At 45.3% G+C, this 24,455-nt stretch overlaps 1 protein-coding gene and 1 pseudogene across 12 annotated transcripts; both read right to left on the bottom strand.

The window, feature by feature from the left end:
• Window positions 1-945: 945 nt before the first annotated feature.
• LOC109738907 (uncharacterized) lies at window positions 946-6,839 on the bottom strand. Of its 12 annotated transcripts, none has more exons than XR_005756218.3 (11): window positions 6,292-6,839; window positions 5,718-5,816; window positions 4,704-4,907; window positions 4,076-4,245; window positions 3,809-3,947; window positions 3,588-3,736; window positions 2,408-2,632; window positions 2,206-2,271; window positions 2,084-2,119; window positions 1,266-1,327; window positions 946-1,177 (listed from the first exon to the last, which is right to left on the bottom strand). XR_005756218.3 is itself a non-coding variant. In XM_073499825.1 (11 exons), the coding sequence occupies exons 7-11, from the start codon at window positions 2,580-2,582 to the stop codon at window positions 1,086-1,088; spliced, it is 408 nt and encodes a 135-aa protein (XP_073355926.1). In that variant the 5' UTR covers window positions 2,583-2,632; window positions 3,588-3,736; window positions 3,809-3,947; window positions 4,076-4,245; window positions 4,704-4,907; window positions 5,718-5,816; window positions 6,292-6,839; the 3' UTR covers window positions 946-1,085. The 12 variants fall into 12 exon arrangements, 9 of the variants coding, with proteins under 9 accessions (XP_073355926.1, XP_073355929.1, XP_073355932.1 ...); XR_012184105.1 differs by having other exon boundaries at window positions 3,568-3,736; window positions 6,292-6,835; XR_012184106.1 differs by having other exon boundaries at window positions 3,809-3,895; window positions 4,187-4,245; window positions 6,292-6,835.
• Window positions 6,840-7,422: 583 nt separating this feature from the next.
• Window positions 7,423-22,554, bottom strand: LOC109738733 (uncharacterized; annotated as a pseudogene).
• Between the last annotated feature and the right edge of the window lie 1,901 nt (window positions 22,555-24,455).

Raw genomic sequence — 24,455 nt, 5'->3', positions numbered from 1 at the left:
CTTGCTTGGTTGGTTAGTTTGGTCATGTTGCCGCCGTTCGTGATCATAGTTTTCTGTGCTGTTTTAAGTTTGTGTGCTGATGATGGCTGAAGTAGAGGCAGCGGTGCATGCAGGTTGGTGATTTGCATATGAGCTAGTGATTTGTGTGAAAACATACATGTGAACTGAACAGGTATATGATTTTCCTTTTTCAGTCTAGGAATGTTTAGCTGCCCACACATTATGCTGCTCCAGACAATGACACGTGCAGATTTGTGTGCCATTCTGTACGGTAGTTTCTTCATGGCCAAGATGGAAATGTCAGATCAGTTTGAGTTAGGTTTCTTGAATCAAATGGTGTGTGACTTGTATGTCTGCGTGCTAATAAAACAGTGAGTTTGATCATAACCAAGACTGATTTGCTGGGATGTGGACGACACGAGACATCAGTTATACCTAGTGGTACTCAAGTTCAACCAGCTTGCTGGTTCTGAAGATTTGTCAACGTATTCAGTTTGTACCAGACAGAAAATTTTGAAGTATCCGAGAAAAAAGGATGTGCTGACTATATAAACTGGATGATGCCCCGAACGTTGTTGCAGGAATATTTTGCAATATTTCAATGAGGTTTTGGTTATATGGAACATGAATATTTAAAATAATAGTTTTTGAAAGTGTATAAGAATTAAATGTAAATAGCATAGTAGAATGGAATTCTACATGCATGCATGTTTGCATGTTGAAGTGGATTTTTAATATGCATAGTTGCATGTTGAGGTGGGCCTTTCTATACACTAGATGACTAGTTGCGCCAATGGCGCAAAGGCCAAGAGGGAGCCAAGTATGGTGAGAATATTTAGACACCCAAGTCAAAAACAAAATGTGGCCAACACTCCCGCATCCTCTGCTTGGAAGCCGTTTTTTCTCACCGAATCTAACATAGATACATGATTCTTCAAGAGCAAATTTCAAAGAAAATATAAAGCATGAAAAGCTTTAAGTTGTATTATTGAGACCATACCACAATATCTTCATTTTGTTTCTTTGGAAATCTAAAGGTCTAAGAGGATGGTACATGTGAGAAGCTGTGAATCCATAACAGAAAACTAAACTAACTCCCAAAGAAACATTTCAAATTTGGAAGCCACAAAGAAGCAGCCCAGATCTCTCGTTGTAGTGCAGGTACATGTCCTTAATCCTGCATCCACAGCCCATGATTTTTCAATACCTAAATCCACGAAATTCAATCGAAGGAAATCATGGTAGAAACATGCGTCGTGGCTTACGTCTCCGAGAAGGACTTCTTGGCATTCTTGTGCAGGTTGGACACAACAATGCTCGCATGTATCTGGACAAATTAGGGAGGCACACTTGAACAAATCAGTTCTTAGTAATTATAGAATGCCCTGTATTAAAGGAAGTAAAATAAAGCATGTATGTGCTCTAACTTTCATAACTGCATGTAAACTCAGCAACTAACTTTATATACCAAAGTGTACAATTCTCAAGTTTAGCTACAGAGACAAAAACAGGGACAGAGGGCGTGCATTCCAGTAGGCTCTGATAAACTCATTCCTAGCAATCCATTCCTTATATGAGTAAACAGCAACGCTACCCAATTGCTTATATCAAGAATGACCAAAAGAAGCAAACCGAGCACAACTCTATAACCACAGCGTTTTAAAAAATTCTCTTCTCTAAGCTAATGAAGCCTGCTCGTTTTCTTTTTGGATAAAGCCAGTTCGGTCAGTTAGGAGAAAAAAAGCAATTAATAAAATTACCCAAACTAAACAATCTTCTAATCTGCTTTAATGGAACATAATAAGCATTTGTTGCTGCTCTTTGTATGATATACTGGACCCCTTTACAGGCAGTTATGCATGCACATTTTACAAAGTAGCTTGCATAACCCACTCAGCTTGCTTACATGTGAACCCATATACATAATTTAACAGGCTAATAAGGAGACAAAGGCTGACAGCATTAGAAAAAGACAAGGCGCACCATAATCTCACCAAACAAGAACAAGTGGTAGGCCACGAAACAAAGCAAACAGAGCATGTAGCAAGAAGCAATGAAGTGCATCAATAAGAACACATCTAACCTTGCAAAAGTATGACCGGTCCGGACGTCAGGAAACCTGGACAGGAAGAGAAAGAAGCAACGAACAAACATCTCAGCTCAGAGACATTTTATCAAACAACAGACGAGCAAGAAATATCTTACCCTTCCAAACAGAAATATCTTACATTTTATCAAATAGTAGCCTGATAAACAAGAAGTTGGATGACCCTGCAGCAACAAGATAAAGAGAAGTGAGAACAAGAAAATCGAAGAGCACGAGGACATGGAAAGCAAAGCCGGCCGAAGCGACGCATGCAAAAGAAAAAACTACGGTGACACTGATACGGAGAAGAAGAGCTGCAACCTCGACCGGTTCGACAACCAGGAGAAGTCCGTGTGGACGAGGCCAAGGCCGCCCGCCAGGACCAGCTCCAGCGCGAGGCCGCCCGCCACCGCGAGTCCCAGGCCTGCCTAGTCGAAGCCACAACCGGGGCCTCCAGGCCGACTCGCCCTCCCCTCCCCGTGCCCCATCTCCACATCTCTTGTCAAATCTTCCCAGCCAGTTGAGACCTCCGTCTATCTCTTAGAGCTGCCAAAACAGAGCAAATACAATTAACTTCGAATTCTACAAGTTGCGTTCTGGTATATACTTAAACAGTCTACAAAAATCAGTGCACAGAACATATATAATTGAACTTTCAAAATCGTCAAGTAGATATTAAAGAAGATAGAATCATCATTGTGAGTGTACTGTCCATAACTGCATTGGCGCCTATTTTGTACAATGGCCTAAAGAAAACTCCAGTACATAAAAAGGAAGGAAGCATTTATGGTACCGGTTCAGACAAATAACGCAAATAACAAATTGTCGATAAACATGGTAATGATTTGTGAGGGACGCCTGCACCATGATGTAAAACCATCGAATCAAATGTGAAATTGTATCAAAGAAAAGCAAACACAGTAGACATGGTTGATGCCTTGGCTACAATCTATGGTTCATCTTGCATCAGAGACCGCAACACAGGGATGTACTGTGCCTAGTTCATTGAGTTCAAAGTGGTGCTTTGATTAAGAGGAATTTGGTATCATCGCAACTCATGTCGTGGCAATAGTCAGACTGCCTACATTTAAACATAGATGTAAAGCACCAAATAACTGTCAAGCAAAACCAATAGTGCCAGAAAATTAAGAGGAACCCGAACCTTGCAGAACATCAAGCAATAACAATAGAAAAACTATTTTTTTTACATTAAACAGAAAAGTGAAAGCATTATTTGGTGTATAGAACCCATAATAATTTGTGATCATCCATAGTGCACATAATTAAATGACCAGTAAGGGTATTGGTTATTCTATCCTCCTGATACCTACTGAGATACACCTAACTTGAAATAGAATGGAAGAGATGTACTTCAGAACTGAAGATGAAATTGTGCACACATAATGGAAGTTGAAAGGAATAAATTGCTCGCATACACAAACTATCTAGTTTGTTTAGCAAACACAGGGGATCTACAGTACATTGAAAATATTTGGCTAACCATGGCGCAAGCTGAGTGTTCTCAGGCTCCCTTCTATTCTTGTTTCAGGGTTGAAGCCATCACAATATACAAAAAACGGCAACCATCCTTGGCCTCCATTTATCCTTCGCTTTCTTTCTCGAGGGTATGCCAGAGGCGCTTGTACATACCTGTTTTGGAAGACCTATCTCATTAGCATAAGAATTGTGCATTTCAATTGTAGAGAATGGTTAGATTAGTACCTGATATTGTCACCCGCATAATCCCAACAGAAATGCGTATGCCCTAATACATGGCAGGCTGCTCCATCTTTAGCGTTGTTGCTCCATCTTCAGAAGGTTTGGATAGTAAAGGGTTAGCTCATCTGGACATAACTCTTGCCTGCAAAAGGGCCAAAATAGGCAAATTTAACAATTATTATATAATCTTCAGATTTGCACCTCTCCTTTTGCATCAGTATGAGAGAATTGCATCAGTATGAAAGAAGAGGAGAGAAGGAGCTAGCATACCTGCAGAAGGCCCAGTGAGGCTGCAACGTCACAACAAGGAAGCGGGGGCCCTTGCACCGAGAATTGCATAGAGTCGAAAACTGAAACTCATAACAATAGACATGCACTTACATAATATGCCTCCAGTGGCACCTAACTGTGAGTCCTATAGAGATTCAAACCTTACCCACCTGTGTGCATAACAAAAATGAGGCTAAGCAGAAGAAATAATCAGTTATGTGCTTCTTAGTAATTTTTGCTTGATTCCAAGAAGACCAAATATGTAAAAGGAGGACTCCAGGTCAACGTTCTGGATAATGGGTGAACATAAATCTACAATACTATGTATACTTCTTATAAACAGTATGTTTTCTGCTTTAATGGTTTAGAACCCACCTAAACAAAACAAAAGCAACAAAAAAAACCTGGCTATAAAATGCAGTTCAAACAAAGCAAACAATAGGAAGCAATAAAAAATAAAACAAAACCATAATATGACAATATATTGGAACATCTAGGGTCGCATTTGCAAAGTATATTGTTGTCTGTCTTCTCAATGAAGTTTCAATGACAAAGAGATTCAACCTGGAGTAAGCTATCTGAAATAAATTAATCCAACAAATCAAATAATAGTCCTGATGGGATGTACCTCGAATTAACTTAACAGGGACCATCTAGTACCATGTAATGGACGAGCAGACGTGTGGAATTGACGAGAGAATAAAAAATAGGTATATGAGGCAGTGAAGATCCATGTGAGATGTCCCAATAAATCGGTCAGAGAAACAAGCCCAAGCACCTTCTAGAGCAGCAAGCGAGTCCGTCGATGAAACTGGAATTGCAACCTGTGTTCCTGTAGAAAAATAGAACGACGGTGTGTCTGTAATTGCATTTTCCATCTGTTTTAGGTGTTCTTCACTTACACTGCCTGCCTTTTTGTGAATAAAGGCATCTCTGTTTGCACATCAGATTACACTAAGATTAGAAAACAGAGAATACAATATGTTATGTTGCAATAAAAAAATAGGGAGGAAATTGGGTGATTGGTAATCATATATTGGTCGTTTAGTCAGAAGAAAGGAATTGCTTGGTCAACAAATATATATATCTGCACCCTGTACATAGTATAATGCTGCAGATATGTGTTTGATGGAAGTTGGTTTCATGCTCTTATTCTGACAGCAAGAAAACTAAATAAATTGATTTTTCGTATATTCAAAATATGGTCCATCTTATGCATACAAGGTGCTATCTTGGCATGGATACAACCTACAACCATATGCACAGGAGGTGTGTCTGTCCTAAGAGGAGCATAGTTTTAGAAGAGTATTTCTTCATTTGAAGCGGTTTGATTTTTTTCCCGCGTGATCCACTGCTCAACTCGGTGTTCAAAGTAAGAACAGAGCAGCTGGAACGGCACAGATGTGTAGCCACACACACAAACAGTAATCAGAACATTTTTGCAAGTTAGAACTAAATTTTATATACGATTAATGTTGGCACTCCATCGGCAATGAATTGGCATAGAACACATCAACATAGATTAATGTTGGTCGTATGGGAAAATATCAAGAGAGATTAATGCATATATTTTATGGCTCTCAGTTTTAAAATCAGACACGGTTTATAGTGATGAAGAAACAAAAGGTATTAGCTCTATTACCTCACACAGCCATTCGAAGTAATCACCAGGAGACAAAAGAACATATAAGATTCTAGGAATTAACATAACCTCCGTTGCATTGTTCATACGCACCCAATTCTGAAAAAGAAAAACATAAGCTTCAGTAGCAAACAAATAGAATCTGAAAACTATGTACATATACAGAGAAAAGAAAATAGGAACACAAACTGTCCTATTACTCCCATGTGTGAAGAGCCAAAGCTATTTTCAAGCAGTATTATAAGGTAGCTCTAGATTTTAATCCATAGCAATCAAATTAACCACTACAGAAAAACTAAGAACAATAAACCTGAACTATTGCATGAAAGAAAAAGCAGTCATGATGATCTTCTTCAATACCTAAATTGCAAAAGGCTAGTCGGTCTACTCAACTTGTTATTTTCTACTGGAACTAAATAATAGAAAAAAGAAATCAGATGACTTACATAGATTAATACTGCCCTGCCAGCCTTATTGGATTTTCATCAAACACTTTGCAGGCACAGAGAAACAAAAATAGGGGATTGGAAGAAAGGGAGAGAGAAAAATTAGGAAGAGAAGTATGATTGTGTACCTGAAGCTGAGTTGCGATAGGATGGACGCTTGGAGAAGAGGCGGAGGAGGACGAGCAGCTGGACATCCTCCATGATGAAGCAGGGCCGGCCTGCTCCTTCTCTCGTGGCCGACCTCCTCCCTCTCCCTCTCCCTCCAAACCACCGCGATGGACCGCTGGCCCCGCTGCTTCTTGTCCCCGACGTTGGCCTCTCCCTGGCTCCTGGCTCACTGCTCCTCCCCACGCTGCCGGTCTCCCTGCACCTCCGCCAACCTTGAAGACCCAACCTCCCCTCCTCACCCATGGGGACGACCAGCGCAGGATCTGGAACCACCGCGAGCGACGACCTGGAGGGGCTAGAGCGGGGAGGAAGAGGAGAGACAGCGGTGGCGACGAAGTGGAGGGAGGGGCTCGCGGCGCGGGGGAGGGGTTGGGGGGGGGGGGGACGGGGGAAGGAAGGGGTGGCGGCACCAGGATGCTAGGGTTCGTGGGAGGGGATCGGGGAAGAGAGCAGAGAGTGCGGGCGGAGGTGCGAGTGCGGGGCTCGAGTGCGGGCGGAGGGCGCGGCTAGGGTTTCTCCACGGGCGGGCTGCTTTTTATACCCAAAGGTGAAAAGACTAAAATGCCCTCGGCGGGGCACAGAATTTGCAGGCGGTGGCAATAGCGATTTAAAGCCGACGTGGAGGCCTTGGTCCTAGCTAGCAGTTCTTCCGGGTTTATATGTTCAATGTTGAATGATGAGGTTTCATGCTTGCAGGTTGACAGAAATAAGTTAGTGTGGGCTAAAGGCAACGAGAGGCAAGTGCTAATTGTGGTCGTATCAGTGTGGATACACCTGGTAGTAGCCACACCTTCCTGTTTTGGTTACAAGGTGACACCCAATCAATTGACCTGCAAGTGAATGTGTACTCTTTTATTCACCTGAATACGGTCTTATCCAATGGAAATCTACATTATAAGAACTAACACATTCCATGCAATCCAATTCTTTCAGAGAATAATCCGAATCAGACAATGCAATTCAATACTTAGAAAGCATTGTTAACTATCGTTAGTTCAAAAGCTTTATTATTTCACAAGTTGGTAAACAGGAAATTCAGGCGGTCAAGCTGCTAAATAACCATGGTAACACCTATATCATAACCCCTTTTCTCATGTGCTCAACTTGGGGTACAGGAGTGTATAATATCCCACAATTGGAATCAGATTACCATAGCCAAAATCATCACACCCTTTGGCCTCATCACACACCTTGTTTGCATGCGCTGATTGTACTTGGACTGAGAAGACGCCAGCAGATGTGGTCACAACAATGACGTTTGCTCCCTCGGCAAAGCCCATCACATGAGCTTCTTCCACTGGAGCACCGTTTAGGGACAAACTCCCCAAGTAGATGATCCGGCCCGGTACCCATTGGACATCAGCCTCTCTTGACCACAATTGTAGATGCGGATTCAATTCTTCGACGAGTCCTAGTCCACCGTTCTCTGCCAGCATGAGGTTGCAATCAAATACTCCCTCCGTTCCTAAATATAAGTCTTTTTAGAGATTTCAACAAGTGACTACATACAAAGTAAAATGAGTGAATCTACACTCTAAAATATGTCTACATACATCTGTATGTTCTTGTCCATTTGAAATGTTTAAAAAGACTTATATTTAGGAACGGAGGGAGTATATCCTTAATGCTGCAGGAGTATGGTACATCGAACCAAATCAGCCTGTGCCTTGCCAAGTCATACTCCAAGATCAACCCACCATCGGACAAGAAGTGGAGCTGAGACCTCCCAACAAGCACACTGGAATAATAGGTGAAGGACATGTAACACTCGCCATGCATCAAGGTCGGCTCGCCCCAGGCGTCAGTGTCCGATGAGTATACGCACGCCGATGTGACATACTCACTAGTAGAAAACTGGGCTTTGGTCACAGGGCAATATTCACATTAGTCCCGGTTCAGTCACGAACCGGGACTAATGTGAGCATTGGTCCCGGTTCGTGCGGCCAGGGGCCTGCCGGGCCTCGTGTGGGCATTGGTCCCGGTTCGTCCGGCCCCTTTGGTCCCGGTTGGTGGGACAAACCGGGACCAATGGGCCTCGCTCCTGGCCCACCACCATTGGTCCCGGTTGGTGGCTTGAACCGGGACCAGAGGCTCACCCTTTAGTCCCGGTTCATACCACAAACCGGGACTAAATGGTTGGTCCTAGTAGCGGTCAGAGTTTAGTCCCACCTCGCCAATCGAAGGGCGCTCACACCGGTTTATAAGCCCGTCCCTCTCTGCCTTGTTGAGCTCCTCTTAAAGTGAAAATAGATACCCTTATACAGGGAATTTGAGCTAAATTCACAGTAAATTTCTTTGAATTTCATAGAAATTTATTATGAATTTAGGTTGAATTTTCTCTATAGGCGCATCTATGTTCCTTTTTTTATAGTAAATAAAATAAATAAACTTTAATAAAATAAAATAAAATAAACTATAGTAAATAAAATAAATAAACCTTAATAAAATAAATAAAAATAGCAGCAGTAAAATAAATAAAAATAAAATAAATAAAGTAAAATACATAAGTAATTAGAAACAAAATGGAATAAAATAAATAAGTTTTTTGTTGTAAGTAGAAAGAAAACAAAATAAATAAAGCAAAAGAGAAAACAAAAAACAGGGAAAAAATTATGCCACCTACTGGGCCACCACGGCCTGAATACGACTTAAAACCCATCCATGGGCCAGGATTCAGGCCCGCAGAAGGCCTAGTAGGCCTCACAGGCAAAGAGAACGGTTAGGCCCGAAAGCCTGCAGTTGAGAGGAGCTCGAGAGGGTGGGCGCAGCAGCGCTTATAAACCACTCTCGAGCTCTCTCAACTAGCGAGGTGGGACTAAATTTTTGACGCGGGGCAGCACAAGGCCTTTGGTCCCGGTTGGTGCCACCAACCGGGACTAAAGGGGGGCATTGGTCCCGGTTCATGGCACCAACCGGGACCAATGCCCCCCCTTTAGTCCCGGTTGGTGCCACGAACCGGGACCAATGAGTTGCCTATATATACCCCATCGCCACAGCAGAGCACTCCACAGTGCTCTGTTTTTTCTAGCCGGCGAGGGGGGGCATTTGGGTGCTCTAGCTCACCTCCTATGAACATGAGGTGTTCGATGAAATGTCTGAGCCACCCTAGTTAATCTTTCTCCTCTCGAAACTCGACCTCCGAGCTCCATTTTCCCCGAGATTTGTCTAGGTTTAGCGGTCCGTCATGTCCCGTCCCCGTCTTCACCGCCATCGATCGCCCGCGTCGATCTCGTCGCCAGCACCACCGTGGTGAGCCTCTTGTTCTTATCTTCTTTCTGAAAGAAAAAAATTCTTACTTTAGATAGATACTTATCTAATTTTGTTACTTTTATTATTCCTTCTTATTACATAGTGCGATGGTTTTGATATCCGCCCCCGTCGGCCCTCGTCCTGTCTATGATTCGGATGTGGTATATATTATCTTTTTATAACTATTTGGTTCATTTATTGTTTATGACAAATATGCCGACCAACGTGACATAGATTTTATTTATCTAGGAGGTGGTTGAACCGGAAATTCCAATCGACCCTATTGCCGAGAGGTTAAATTTAGTTGAAGAAGAAAACAATTACTTGAAGGAAAAAATAAAAAAAATTGAGGAGGAGAAGATGATATTGGAGTTGCATGTTGCGGATGTCGTCGATGATCACAAGATCAAGATGGATGCAATGCGCTTGAAGATTAGAAAGATTAGAAAATATGCCATTCATACCGAGGCTTGGTATCATTATGCCGTTGGATCAATTGTTACCTTGGTTGTGATTATGATCGCATTTGTTTTCGCATTGAAATGTTTTACATAGCTTCAATGTATGGTTTAATTAATTAGATGCTCTGGAGAGCTATATATATGTTGTTAGATGAGAACTATGTATGTACTTTGGTTTTAATGTGATGATGAACTTCTATTAATTTGGTCACTTAATTATCTATTCATGATGTTCTGTAAGGGTTTTTGACACACTTAATTATATATAATGCACGCAGATGAACCGGCAATGGATGTACGGTGATAGACACACCTTCAAGTACATTAAGGGCGTGCATGATTTTCTCGAAGTGGCTGAGGCAAACAAGCAGAATGGTTTTATGTGTTGTCCATGCCCTATATGTGGGAATACAAAGTCTTACTCTGACCGGAAAATCCTTCACACCCACCTGCTTTACAAGGGTTTCATGCCACACTATAATGTTTGGACGAGGCATGGAGAAATAGGGGTTATGATGGAAGACGGCGAAGAAGAAGAGGACGATGACAACTATGTGCCCCCTGAATACGGTGATGCTGCAACGGGGGAAGCTACTGAAGATCAAGAGGAACCAGACGATGTGCCCAATGATGCTGCAAGAGGGGAAGCTGCTGAAGATCAAGAGGAACCAGTGCCCGATGATGATGATCTCCGCCGGGTCATTGTCGATGCAAGGACGCAATGCGAAAGTCAAAAGGAGAAGCTGAAGTTCGATCGCATGTTAGAGGATCACAAAAAAGGGTTGTACCCCAATTGCGAATATGGCAACACAAAGCTCGGTACCGTACTGGAATTGCTGCAGTGGAAGGCAGAGAATGCTGTGCCTGACAAAGGATTTGAGAAGCTATTGAAAATATTGAAGAAGAAGCTTCCAAAGGATACGTATGCCCTCTAGGATTGGAGGTGCAGAAGATACATGCATGCCCTAATGACTGCATCCTCTACCGCGGTGCATACAAGGATCTGAACGCATGCCCGGTATGCGGTGCATTGCGGTATAAGATCAGACGAGATGACCCTGGTGATGTTGACGGCGAGCCCCCCAGGAAGAGGGTTCCTGCGAAGGTGATGTGGTATGCTCCTATAATACCACGGTTGAAACGTCTATTCAGAAACGAAGAGCATGCCAAGTTGATGCGATGGCACAGTGAGGACCGTAAGAAAGACGGGAAGTTGTGAGCACCCGCTGACGGGTCGCAGTGGAGAAAAATCGAGAGAAAGTACTGGGCTGAGTTTGCAGCTGACCCAAGGAACGTATGGTTTGGTTTAAGCGCGGATGGCATAATCCTTTCAGGGAGCAGAGCAGCAATCACAACACCTGCCCCGTGACTCTATGTATGTATAACCTTCCTCCTTGAATGTGCATGAAGCGGAAGTTCATTATGATGCCAGTTCTCATCCAAGGCCCTAAGCAACCCGGCAACGACATTGATGTGTACCTAAGGCCATTAGTTGAAGAACTTTTACAGCTATGGAATGGAAACGGTGTACGTACGTGGGATGAGCACAAACATGAGGAATTTAACCTGTACGCGTTGCTGTTTGTAACCATCAACGATTGGCCCGCTCTCAGTAACCTTTCAGGACAGACAAACAAGGGATACCACGCATGCACGCACTGTTTAGATGACACTGAAAGTATATACCTGGACAAATGCAGGAAGAATGTGTACCTGGGCCATCGTCGATTTCTTCCGACCAACCATCAATGTCGAAAGAAAGGCAAGCATTTCAAAGGCGAGGCAGATCACCGGAAAAAGCCCGCCATGCATACCGGTGATCACGTACTTGCTATGGTCAATGATTTGCACGTAGTCTTTGGAAAGGGTCCCGGCGGACTAGCTGTTCTGAATGACGCTGAGGGACACGCACCCATGTGGAAGAAGAAATCTATATTTTGGGACCTACCCTACTGGAAAGAGCTAGAGGTCCGCTTTTCAATCGACGTGATGCACGTGACGAAGAACCTTTGCGTGAACCTGCTAGGCTTCTTGGGCGTGTATGGGAAGACAAAAGATACACCTGAGGCACGGGAGGACCTGCAACGTTTGCACGAAAAAGACGGCATGCCTCCGAAGCAGTATGAAGGTCCTGCCAGCTACGCTCTTACGAAAGAAGAGAAAGAAATCTTCTTTGAATGCCTGCTCAGTATGAAGGTCCCGACTGGCTTCTCGTCGAATATAAAGGGAATAATAAATATGCCAGAGAAAAAGTTCCAGAACCTAAAGTCTCATGACTGCCACGTGATTATGACGCAACTGCTTCCGGTTGCATTGAGGGGGCTTCTACCGGAAAACGTCCGATTAGCCATTGTGAAGCTATGTGCATTCCTCAATGCAATCTCTCAGAAGGTGATCGATCCAGAAATCATACCAAGGCTAAGGAGTGATGTGGCGCAATGTCTTGTCAGTTTTGAGCTGGTGTTCCCACCATCCTTCTTCAATATCATGACGCACGTCCTAGTTCATCTAGTCGACGAGATTTGTCATTCTGGGGCCCGTATTTCTACACAATATGTTCCCCTTTGAGAGGTTCATGGGAGTCCTAAAGAAATATGTCCGTAACCGCGCTAGGCCAGAAGGAAGCATCTCCATGGGCCATCAAACAGAGGATGTCATTGGGTTTTGTGTTGACTTCATTCCTGGCCTTAAGAAGATAGGTCTCCCTAAATCGCGGTATGAGGGGAGACTGACTGGAAAAGGCACGCTTGGAGGGGACTCAATAATATGCAGGGACGGATATTCTTGGTCTCAAGCACACTACACAGTTCTACAGAACTCTACCTTGGTGACCCCGTATGTCGATGAACACAAGAACAGTCTGCGCTCCAAACACCCGGAGTAGTGTGACGACTGGATTACATGTGAACACATCAGGACATTCAGCAGTTGGTTGGAAACACGTCTCAGAGGTGACACCACTGTTTGTGATGAGTTGTACTCGTTGTCCAGGGGACCATCTTCGACTGTATTGACTTACAAAGGATACGAGATAAATGGGAATACATTTTACATGATCGCCCAAGATCAAAAGAGCACCAACCAAAACAACGGTGTCCGCTTTGATGCAGCAACCGAGAGGGGAAAGGACACATACTATGGTTACATAATGGACATATGGGAACTTGACTATGGACATGATTTTAAGGTCCCTTTGTTTAGGTGCAAATGGGTCAATCTGTCAGGAGGCGGGGTATAGGTAGACCCACAGTACGGAATGACAACAGTGGATCTAAACAATCTTGGGTACACTGACGAACCGTTCGTCCTAGCCAATGATGTGGCACAGGTTATCTATGTGAAGGACATGTCTACCAGCCCGAGAAAAAGAAAAGATAAGGAAGCGAATACATCATACGATGAGCCAAAGCGCCACATAGTTCTTTCAGGAAAAAGGGACATTGTGGGAGTGGAGGGCAAGACAGACATGTCTGAAGATTATGAAAAGTTTCATGAAATTCCTCCCTTCAAAGTCAAGGCTGACCCAAGCATCCTGATAAACGATGAAGATTATCCATGGTTACGGCGCAATAAGCAAATAACACAAGCGAAGAAAAAGTGAAGACTTTCTCCCGCAACTATTATGATGATACCATGCCAACTTTGTAACAGACGAGTATGATACCATTGTCCGTTTTGTACACGAAGTGCATCTAGTTTTTGCCGTAACCCTCTCAACTTTCTTGCACATGCTATGTGGATGAAATGATGATACCATGCCAACTTTCAACCTTTTCAGAGTTCATTTGAAATGCTTTTCAATTTTAGGGTCTTATAGCTCAAAATAATTAGTAAATGCATGAAAAATAACAAATTAAGTCAGAAAGGGTTGAAAATTGATGATGTGGCTTTGAATGGTGCATTTTGAACACATAAAAAGTCAGGAGTTCAAATAAGTTAAAAAAAATGAAATCCCTTTGTAACAGACGAGTTTCCGTATGAAATCCTGATACTTCGAAAGAGATTGTCCGTTTTGTACACGGAGTGCATCCAGTTTTTGCCGTAACCCTCTCAACTTTCTTGCACATGCTATGTGGATGAAATGATGATACCATGCCAACTTTTAACCTTTTCAGAGTTCATTTGAAATGCTTTTCAATTTTAGGGTCTTATAGCTCAAAATAATCAGTAAATGCATGAAAAATGGTGCATGAAAAATAACAAATAAAATAAATAAATAATTAGAAACAAAATAATATAAACTTTAATAAAATATATAAGTAGAAATAAGATAAAATAAACTTCAATAACATAAATAAAATTTATGAAACTAAAATTATCAAAGTATTTTCTGTTCAAAACATTATAAGCAACCTCTAGTATTATTGAAACTAAAATTATATAAAATTGATGCAACTAAAATTATCGAAGTATTTTCTGTTCAAAATCAATGAAAGCAAAAATAATTTTCATAAAGAACTTTTTTTGTTAGAAACTTTAATAGCAAAAAGAATTATCATAAAGTAAAATAAATAAGTAATTAGAAACAAAATAAAATAAAATAAATAAGTTTTTTGTTGTAAGTAGAAACAAAACAAAATAAATAAAGCAAAAAAAACAAAAAAACAGGCAAAAAATAAAAATTATGCCACCTACTGGGCCACCACGGCCTGAATACGACTAGAAACCCATCCATGGGCCAGGATTCAGGCCCGCAGAAGGCCCAGTAGGCCCACAGGCATGTACAAAGAGGTTAGGCCCGTAAGCCTGCTTTAGAGAGGAGCTCGACAGCTCAGGCGCACCGCACCTTATAAACAGGTGCGGCTCTCTCTCAGCTAGCGAGGTGGGACTAAACTCCCACCACCACGCCGTTGTGCAAGGCCATTGGTCCCGGTTGGTGGAACGAACCGGGACCAATGCCCCCCCTTTGGTCCCGGTTCGTGGCACCAACCGGGACCAATGCCCCCCTTTAGTCCCGGTTGGTGCCACTAACCGAGTCTAAAGGGGGCATTAGTCCCGGTTGGTGCCACGAACCGAGACTAATGCTTGGACTATATAACAAACACTTGTGAAAATTTTCAGTTTTCATCGCCAGTTGCCTCCCCCCCGCCGTCAGGCTGCTCCACCTCGCCGTCTACGCCCCCGCCAACGCCGTCGCCTCCCCGAGCCCGCGCCGTCCTCGTCGCCGGCATCCCTGAGCCCGCCGTCCTCGTCGTCCCCGTCGCCGCGTGCCTCCCCGAGCCCACCCCTCCACATCCCTGTCGCCGCCTGCCGTCCCGAGACCGCCGTCCCCGTCACCGCATGCTGCCCCGAGCCCGCCGTCCTCGTCGCTGGACTCCTGCCATCGCCGCCCCCCTCGAAGTGAGCCCCCCCTTTCCCATGGTTCCGATCGAGCGCCGCTCTTGCGCCCGAGTGCCCCTTGCTCTCTGCCGCCCTGCTCCATGGTCGCCGCCGGCCCCGACGCATTGAAGAGCAGAAGGAGAGGAGAAGGAGAGGAGAGGAGAAGGAGTGGAGCAGCAGCAAGACGTCGTCCAATTTTCTGAATTTTCTGAATTTTTTTACAGATATGAACAGTGCATATAGAGGGTGTTTGATCAAATGCTAGATGGCTTTGGGCATTTTTAGAATTTATGATATTCTTTGTGGTGAGGTACTGATGCAAGACAAAGGTGATGGCAAAATTTCAGAAATTTTGGATTGGTTTAGAATAGGTTTTCAGCAAGGAATTTGAATTTGGTTCAAATTTCATTTGAATGAAATTTGAAAATTTTGAACTATGGATCAGAAGGTTTTTGGTGAAATGGAGTGTGGGTACTGTCATGAAGTTGGAGTAATTTTTGTGGTTGTAAAAGAGTTAGGAAAATTTAGAATGTGCTAAATATGTTTTTTTGTTCATATACAGAAAGTTTTTATATATGACTATGGATATATGAGCAATGATGATCCATGGATGTATGCATTGATATATATGAGAAACGATGTTCATAGAATATTTACCAAGTAGATATGTATTTTTGTTCATAGCATTTTTTTCCATTTATATATGTATGTGGCTATAGATGGATATATATGAGAAATGATGATCCATGGAAAAGTTTTATATATGCAAAAGTTACATTTTTAGAAAAGTTTTATGTATCTAGCTAGGAAAGGAAGAAGAAGAAAAAGAAGGAGAGGAAAAAGGAAAATAAGAAGAGGAAGAAAGGAGAAGAAGAGGAGAGGAAGAAGAGGAGAAATAAATAAGAAGAGGAAAAAAGAAGAAAAAGAAGAGAAACTTCTATTTTTTCTTCTTCTCTTCTATTCCTTTCTTCTTCTCCTCTTTTTCTTCTTCTTTTTTTTCTTCGATCTTCTCCTCTATTCCTTTCTTCTTCTCCTCTTTTTATTTCTTCTTCGTTTTCTTATGTTTTATCGGGTCTGTCGTCGTCGATATACCCCTCTCCCGACAACTTCAACACGAGGGGGGGGGGTCGATATACCCCCTCCCCGATAATATTATTTTCCCATGTACGTATGTCGTCGTTGTCGATATAACCCCCTCCCGATAACTTCAACACGTGGGGGGGGGGTCGATATACCCCCTCCCCGATAACATTATTTTCCCATGTATGTATGTCGTCGTTGTCGATATGGATAACTCCCTCCTAGATAACTTCGACATGATGGACGGTCGATATTTATACCCCCTCTCGACCGTGATAACTTATACCACGGGAGCACCCCCCGGCCATCTCGCTCGACCAAAACTCTCGAGGACACCCAAACCCTAGAAAAAACGATGTTGGTCTCCTACCCCCTCCTGTCGCGCCCCTACCCTTGAAGCGTTGCCGAGGCCACCCCAAACCCGGAATAAGCTAGGTCTACGTTTGCACTAATATATCCACCTGCTGTCATGTTTGTGTAATAATTGCCATGTTGTAATATTTGCAGAAACAATGGAGCACGGACGAGACGAGCAAGCAGAAGAGGTGTTGGGGGACATAATCTTAGCCGGAGGTGATATCTTGTCGTATCTTAACGACAATGATGGTCTGGAAGAACAGGGTGAAGAAGCAGGCTACCGTGATCGAAGAGTGGAGGAGGAAAGACATGATTATGATGGCTCCGGTGACCCAATGCTGGTGCAAGAAGGAGCCCGTGGTGACGGCTCCGGTGACTGAACAGAGTCCGGCCAGGTAAATATATTAGTTAAGCCTGTGCTGACTAGTTAATTGATGCATTCATTGTTTTGGTATGTACACATATTAATTAACACTCGTCTTTCTTCTTTTTTCTAGCCCTCCGGATCGAGCACAACTTCGGTAAAGAGACGAGGCCCGAAGAGAAAGTTGCGCTCGGATGAAAGGTTTGAGATCACAGCAATCGCGCGCGACGGCCAACCGATTGAACCCATCCGGACAAAGGATGCATTTGCTGCTCACTGCGGGGTTCTAGTTAGGGACAAGATCCCGATCAGCATCCACCAATGGTATAAGCCTAAGAAGGAAGACCCTGAGGTGTCTTATGTCAATGATATGCAGAAAGATGATCTTTGGACTGAGCTGAAGGCAAATTTCACCCTACCGTCAGAGGAGGATCCGGAGAAGCCAGTTAAAGAGCAATTAATCAAGTCTCATGCTCTTAAGAAGATGGCAGACCTATTCAGGAGGTGGAAGAATGAGCTGAAAACGTTTGTCGACAAAGAAGAGACACCAGAATTCATCGGCCGGTATGAGAAGATCAGAGATCACTGGCCCGCATTTGTGGCCCACAAGACATCGAAAAAGAGTAAGAAGATGTCAGCGACAAACAAGAAGAATGCTGCGAAGAAGAAGCTTCACCATCGCACGGGGTCAGGTGGCTACCTCAAAGCCCGGCCTAAGAGGGTCAAGGTTGAGAATGATCTGCTTGAAAAAGGGATCGAACCACAGACAATGAACTGGACAGACCGTTGCTGGACTTGGTTCTTCGGGGCTGGCGGAACCTTGGACCCTGTATCAGGGAGGTGCGTTTGGACGAACGAGCTTTTGAGAATACCAGTCAAGAAGATTCAGCAATATATCGATGCAGCGCAGGAAGGGACGTTCGTTCCAGACAGAGAGAACGACGAGCTCACAATGGCCCTCGGGAATCCTGAGCACCCTGGACGGACACGAGGCACGCCAGGCTCCGTTCCGTGGAAGGCTGGTTTTTCGGACGCAGGCGGTTACAAAAGCCAGGAGAGGAGGAAAAAAATGGAGCAGGCCAAATTCAGAAGCTGCACGAAAGGGTTCAAGCGCTAGAGGAACGAGACGACAATCGACATGCCGAAACTACCCCCGAAGCTACCCCGCCATCTCAGCGGAGAAGCAGTGTGGCTTCCACCGAGCTGCTTCAGCCGGAGCATGTCTTGACGGCTCCTGCTAGCTACCCCGTGGATGCTATCACGGAGTCTCAACATTGCCACCTTATGGCGGAATGGCAGAACTTCAAAGTCAAGGCGGCTGTTGGCTCTGTTTTACCTCCTGAACCCGGCGCAACCTACCACTGCCGGCCGATTCCAGAAGGATATGCTAGGGTGATGGTGGATGAAATAACGGAGGGATTTGAGGACCTCCAGCTTGACCACCCTACCGGTGAAGGGAAGACTCGGCTGGGTTTAGCTCTGAAGACTCCGTGCCTATGGCGGAAGGAGCTCATTAACCTTCCGAACTGGACGCCTCCAGCGAGTAAGGGCACTCCGCCGCCGCCTCCTCCTCCGGCGAGTGATCAGGGCACTCAGCCTCCTTCTCCGGCGCGTGGCGGCACTCCGCCTCCTTCTTCGCCTGCGCCGGCGTGCCAAAGCAGCCAGCCTCCTCCTTCTCCGCCTCGTCAGCAACGGCGGAAGAGACCCGCCGCCGCTCCGGCTGCTCCGGCGCATCGTAGTCCTTCTCCTCCGCCTCGTAAGCAAGGAAAGAAGACAGCCGCAGCCGCTCCGTCTGCTCTGCCGGCGTCTAGCAGTATAGCTGCCAGAGGCGGGAGGCAATACAGATTCGGTCCTTCTCTGAAGACTCCAGAGAAGTTACCATACGAGAGGACCGAGGAGGAGAACGCGAAGATCGTGCGAGCCGAAGTGAAGAACTTCTTTGAAGGGGTGAAAGCAAAGAAACATCCACCTCTGGAGGAGAAGGTAGATCCGGTGAAAGCGAAGCGCACTCTGGATGCCCTGACAAAACCACCAAAGTCTCCGCCGAAAGAAGACTCCGTGCCTATGGCGGAAGGAGCTCATTAACCTTCCGAACTGGACGCCTCCAGCGAGTAAGGGCACTCCGCCGCCGCCTCCTCCTCCGGCGAGTGATCAGGGCACTCAGCCTCCTTCTCCGGCGCGTGGCGGCACTTCGCCTCCTTCTTCGCCTGCGCCGGCGTGCCAAAGCAGCCAGCCTCCTCCTTCTCCGCCTCGTCAGCAACGGCGGAAGAGACCCGCTGCCGCTCCGGCTGCTCCGGCGCATCGTAGTCCTTCTCCTCCGCCTCGTAAGCAAGGAAAGAAGACAGCCGCAGCCGCTCCGTCTGCTCTGTCGGCGTCTAGCAGTATAGCTGCCAGAGGCGGGAGGCAATACAGATTCGGTCCTTCTCTGAAGACTCCAGAGAAGTTACCATACGAGAGGACCGAGGAGGAGAACGCGAAGATCGTGCGAGCCGAAGTGAAGAACTTCTTTGAAGGGGTGAAAGCAAAGAAACATCCACCTCTGGAGGAGAAGGTAGATCCGGTGAAAGCGAAGCGCACTCTGGATGCCCTGACAAAACCACCAAAGTCTCCGCCGAAAGGAAACTATGAGCGCATTATTGCAAAGACATTTGTCGAAGCGGAGCGGTCGAGAAGTACTGTCAGTGATCAAAGGTTAAAAGAACGACGAGCTGGGAAAAAAATTGCCCAGCTCGGCGAACAAGCGAACCAATCGTGCCCCCCGCTCAAGGTGTCTAAAGACATCGTCGCTAATGATCCGAGGATGGTGGCCGGTTATAGCAATCTTGGAGATTACCTGCCCGACGATGTACATTATGAAATCATGGAGGTGGACGAACACAAATACCATTACGGGAAGCCTCTCGTCAAAGATGAAAGATCTCTAACAACGATGATGCGAAGATTACATGATTGGTACATGAAAACCTGCAGAGAGTCTGATGGGATGAATACTTTGATGCTGAGAGTTAAACCGGAGCATGACCTCGTTGGAATTGAACTGCTGAATGTTCCATTTGAGGAGTTCTTCCAGTTTTTCAATCAAAAGGCCCTCGATAAATCAACGATCACTTGCTACTGTCTGTAAGTAGTACTACTTCTGTCATTAAGTCTCTCTATATAGGTCAGCTCTTTCATTGCATGTATTTATAATTATCCTCACTATATTATGCAGATTGAAGATCGCCGAATTGAAGAAAAGACAAATCGGTGATATTGGGTTCATTAACACAAATCTCATAGATGCATATACGATTGAAAAACATGCCAAAGAAGCCGAGGCCAACTTGCTACGATCGTTGGTATTAAATCAAAACAAAGATATAATACTCTTCCCTTACAACTTCAAGTGAGTGTTACTGTCTTGTGCATATTTGGTTTCCCTTATTAGTCCAGGTTATGGTAATGTAATTGATGACTTATGCATGCATGCGCAGCTTCCACTATATTCTCCTAGAGATTAAGCTTGAGCAGGGAGTAGTAACCGTCTTAGACTCGAGACGAAAAGATCCCCAGGACTATGCGGACATGACTCAAATGCTCGAGAAGTAAGTTAAATCGATCATTATCCACCATATCAGCAACTTTGTTCATTTCCTGATATCAAGTAATTGTTTTCTTTGTCTGGCAGGGTTTGGAGAAAATTCACCACAAAAGCTCCGGGACTGCCGAAGAAGTTGCAATTTAGACACCCGAAAGTAAGTACTATAGTAGCATGTTCCGCACATCTCCTAGTGATTCAAGCGCTAGTTTCATCAATACCATTTAGCATGCTTGCTTATCAGTTAGATTGACCTCTATTTCTTGTAAAGTGGTTGTGGCAGGAACAAGCGAATGATTTCTGTGGATACTATGTTTGCGAGTCTATCCGCCACACGACCTGTGAGCGGGGCTACTCTAACGAACAATATGAAGTGCGTAAGCAATAATATTCACAATTTTATTTTATTACCATCATTTGTGTCGAGTTTCATTTATTCATATATATATATATATATATATATATATATGTATATGTATGTATTGACCCCCTTCTTCAAATTAGATGTTTCGGATGCGGGATGAACTCCTACAGAAGATCGTATGCGAGCAATTCAAGAGGAATTGGCGGCATTCTTCCTTGACCACGTGATCGCTGAAAACGGAGAATACTATGTGGACCCTGTGTTCTTACAATTTAATTAGGAGATTATATTGTAAGAGATAATTATTGTATATATGTAGCCGGTAGTGTCAGATAGATATACGAGAACTTGTTGTTCGACCAATCTCTCGGAGAAGGAGAGCTGGTCGATATCACTTCTCTCTGTATGCATATGTTCATGACGATCTTCTGTTTCCTTCATTTGCTTACTAGCTAGCGTGTCTAGTCCTCTCCATACGTATATAATACGTAGCGTCGACCAAGCACGGAGATAAGAGATGACACTTCTCTCTATTAATTAGCTAGCTAACACAATATATGAAACACCTAAATTAACCCCCCAAAACCCCCCAACCCCCCTCCCTTTCAAAAAAAAACAAAAACCCCAGCCCCTGAAATGCTGACGCGTGGATGCCTATTGGTCCCGGTTGGTGACACCAACCGAGACAAAAGGGCCTGCCTATTGGTCCCGGTTGGTGGCACCAACCGGGACCAAAGGCCCCCCTGCCTGGGCTGGCAGCAGCGGCCACGTGGAGGACCTTCTATCCCGGTTCGTGTAAGAACCGGGACTAAAGGGTTAGGGCTTTAGTAACGACCCTTTAGTCCCGGTTCGAAAACCGGGACAAAAGGCCCTTACCAACCGGGGTAAAAGCCCCTTTTCCTACTCCTGCTCGACGGCGCCTTCCCGTATGTCTTCGTCGTCGACGGAGAAGACGAAGACCACGCAAAAGGGACCTCCGTGGCAATGGCAGTGGTCGCAGCCATCTGCTATGCAGAACACGGCGGCGGTTGTGCGGCCACTCTGGAATGCTGCGGGCACCGGTATGCACTGCTGGGCACCTGTGATTGGCTCCCACATGAGGAGTTCCTCGGTATACGGGCACTTGGGGTTGGACAGGAAGAGGGCGCGGCCGTGGCGGCAGTCGACGGCCTGTCAGAGCCGGCGGTCGGGAACGGCGAGGGAGAATGGTGGCGATGCGGTGGCGGGGATGAATTCGGGCATGTCCTCGTAGTCATGGAGATACCCGAGCACCGGGGGTGCTCGGTGGAGATCATGGAGGAGGCGGTGGAACCCACGGCGGGAGACGACCTCGCTCCAGGACTTGCAGAAGAGGGAGGCACGAAGGAGGCTGGCCGGATCGTCGGGCGGGATGCGGACGAGGATCTCTTCTACAAGCTCGTTCGGGAGTGTTGGCGGCGGTCCTGGTGCCATGGTGGCAGCTAGTTTACTTTTCTTTGAGTAAATAGCATAAAACTACTACTTTACAGGCTAGGGTTTCAAAAAACTACCGGTTTTTAATTTTTCTCAGATAACTACCAATTGAGCGGTCGACTATTTCAAAAAACCCAAAACACTTGTTGCTATCGATTTAAACCATTTTATGACAGGTCGGGCCCACCTCTAAACAATCCGATTGTTTGACCGTTATGTTTGACCGTGACCTTACATGTGAGACCCACGTGTAAGTTATCTCTTCTTCCTCTATCTTCTCTTCTCTCCTTTGGCTCTTTCTTCTTCCTCTCCCCTTGCCCGACTACCCCTACCCGCCGACGGCCACCTCCACCATCCGTTGCGCGCTAAGACAAGGTCGATGACGGGAATGAAGGTCGCGCGGAGGAGCAGCCGCAACACAGGAGCACATGTCGCTGGCATCCGTGTGCCATGGCTAGGAGCATGCCCGCAAGGGTCGCCGCCAGCAGCGCTAAAAGAACGAGCCGCCACCAGCCGCCCAAGGAGCACGGGCCGCCATCAGCCGCGCCATGGCCAGGGGCTCAGGCCGCCGCGCACAGGAGCACGGGCCACCGCGCGCCATGGCCAGGGGCTCAAGCCGCCGCGCACAAGAGCACGGGCCACCGCGCGCCATGGCCAGGAGCAGCGGCGGTGGCCGGCAGGGAACTCCGCCACCCAGTGGGCCCGCCTCCTTTCGCCTGGCCGGTGATTTGGCCGCCGACGAGCTGCCGACGCCGTTTCTCTAGCGCACGCGGGTTATCCTCAAGGGCCTGATTGCTTTTTTAAAAAACATTCAGGAACCCGATTGCTTTTTTTAGAAAACCTATAGGGGTTGTCTGTAAATGTATAAAGAACATAATTTTTATATTAGAATATGACAAAGGGACACTGACATGTGGACCCCACATGTAAGGTAACGGTCAAACAGACGGTCAAACAAACGGTTTTCTTACATGCGGGTCCCAACTGTCGTAATCGCGATCAATTTTAAAGCACTCTATGATTAGGGTTTTTTGAAACAGCCGACCGCTCACTTGGTAGTTATCTGAGAAAAATTAAAAACCAGTAGTTTTTAGAACCCTAACCTGTAAAGTAATAGTTTTATGCTATTTACTCACTTTTCTTTTCTTGAGGTGCCATGGTAGCCGTTGTTTGTCCAATTCACGGCGCCGAGCACTCTTGGACGACGCCGACGAACGACGCAGAGGCTGGCTTCTTATCGATCCACCGTCGTGCAAAGCTAAGCCTCGTCTAACGAGGCTAGTCTGCCCCCGATCGATATTCTGTGATGATAGCTGCCGCCAATACACATGTATATAACAAGTATACCTAGGAATAGATGACTACAGTAGTAAGTTACCGACTCGGCTTCTACTTTCGCCTGGGGGATTCGATCGAGCGAACGATTCTGTTCGCTCCCGGAACCCCCCAGTGCGTTATCCGCAAAACAGATATTTGCAAGAAAAAAAAACCCAGCGCGAGCACACTATTGAATTCATGCTCCAATCAATTTATTTAAAAGTCCGAACTAATGGAGAGAGGCGGGCAATATATTTCAACACTCCCCCTCACGTTTAGGCTATTTTAGTCCTTAGACGTGGGATTGATATAGGCCGCAGAATCGTTTTTATTTCCTGGAGTGCAGAATTTCGGTGCCCAGGCTCATCAGCACCCTTTCAGGAGAAGCATTACAAAAAAAATCATTTTTTTTGCACGGTAGAAAATTTATTGTGCGAGGTCTGTTCCAATTTTCAGATTATTTGCACATCTGAAGAGCTCTCAGCAAAAAAGACAAATCTGGTAAGAACAATTCATGAACAGTAAACTTTTTTTACAAACCTCGAATTCGTCTTTTTTGCCGAGAGCTGCTCAGAGATCAAATG

This window comes from Aegilops tauschii, chromosome 5, assembly GCF_002575655.3.
Source record: "Aegilops tauschii subsp. strangulata cultivar AL8/78 chromosome 5, Aet v6.0, whole genome shotgun sequence".
In the NCBI taxonomy this organism is placed as follows: Eukaryota; Viridiplantae; Streptophyta; class Magnoliopsida; order Poales; family Poaceae; genus Aegilops; species Aegilops tauschii.
This window is presented reverse-complemented; position numbering and strand designations above follow the sequence as displayed.

What these genes read in the sequence shown, in the direction of transcription:
- LOC109738907 (XM_073499824.1), bottom strand. Translation starts at nt 2,582, where the DNA reads ATGTGGAGATGGGGCACGGGGAGGGGAGGGCGAGTCGGCCTGGAGGCC. An exon ending in AGGCTACTATTTGATAAAAT is followed by an intron (nt 2,120 to 2,228) that starts GTAAGATATTTC and finishes CTTCCTGTCCAG; the next exon opens with GTTTCCTGACGTCCGGACCG. An exon ending in ACCGGTCATACTTTTGCAAG is followed by an intron (nt 1,328 to 2,083) that starts GTTAGATGTGTT and finishes TAATTTGTCCAG; the next exon opens with ATACATGCGAGCATTGTTGT.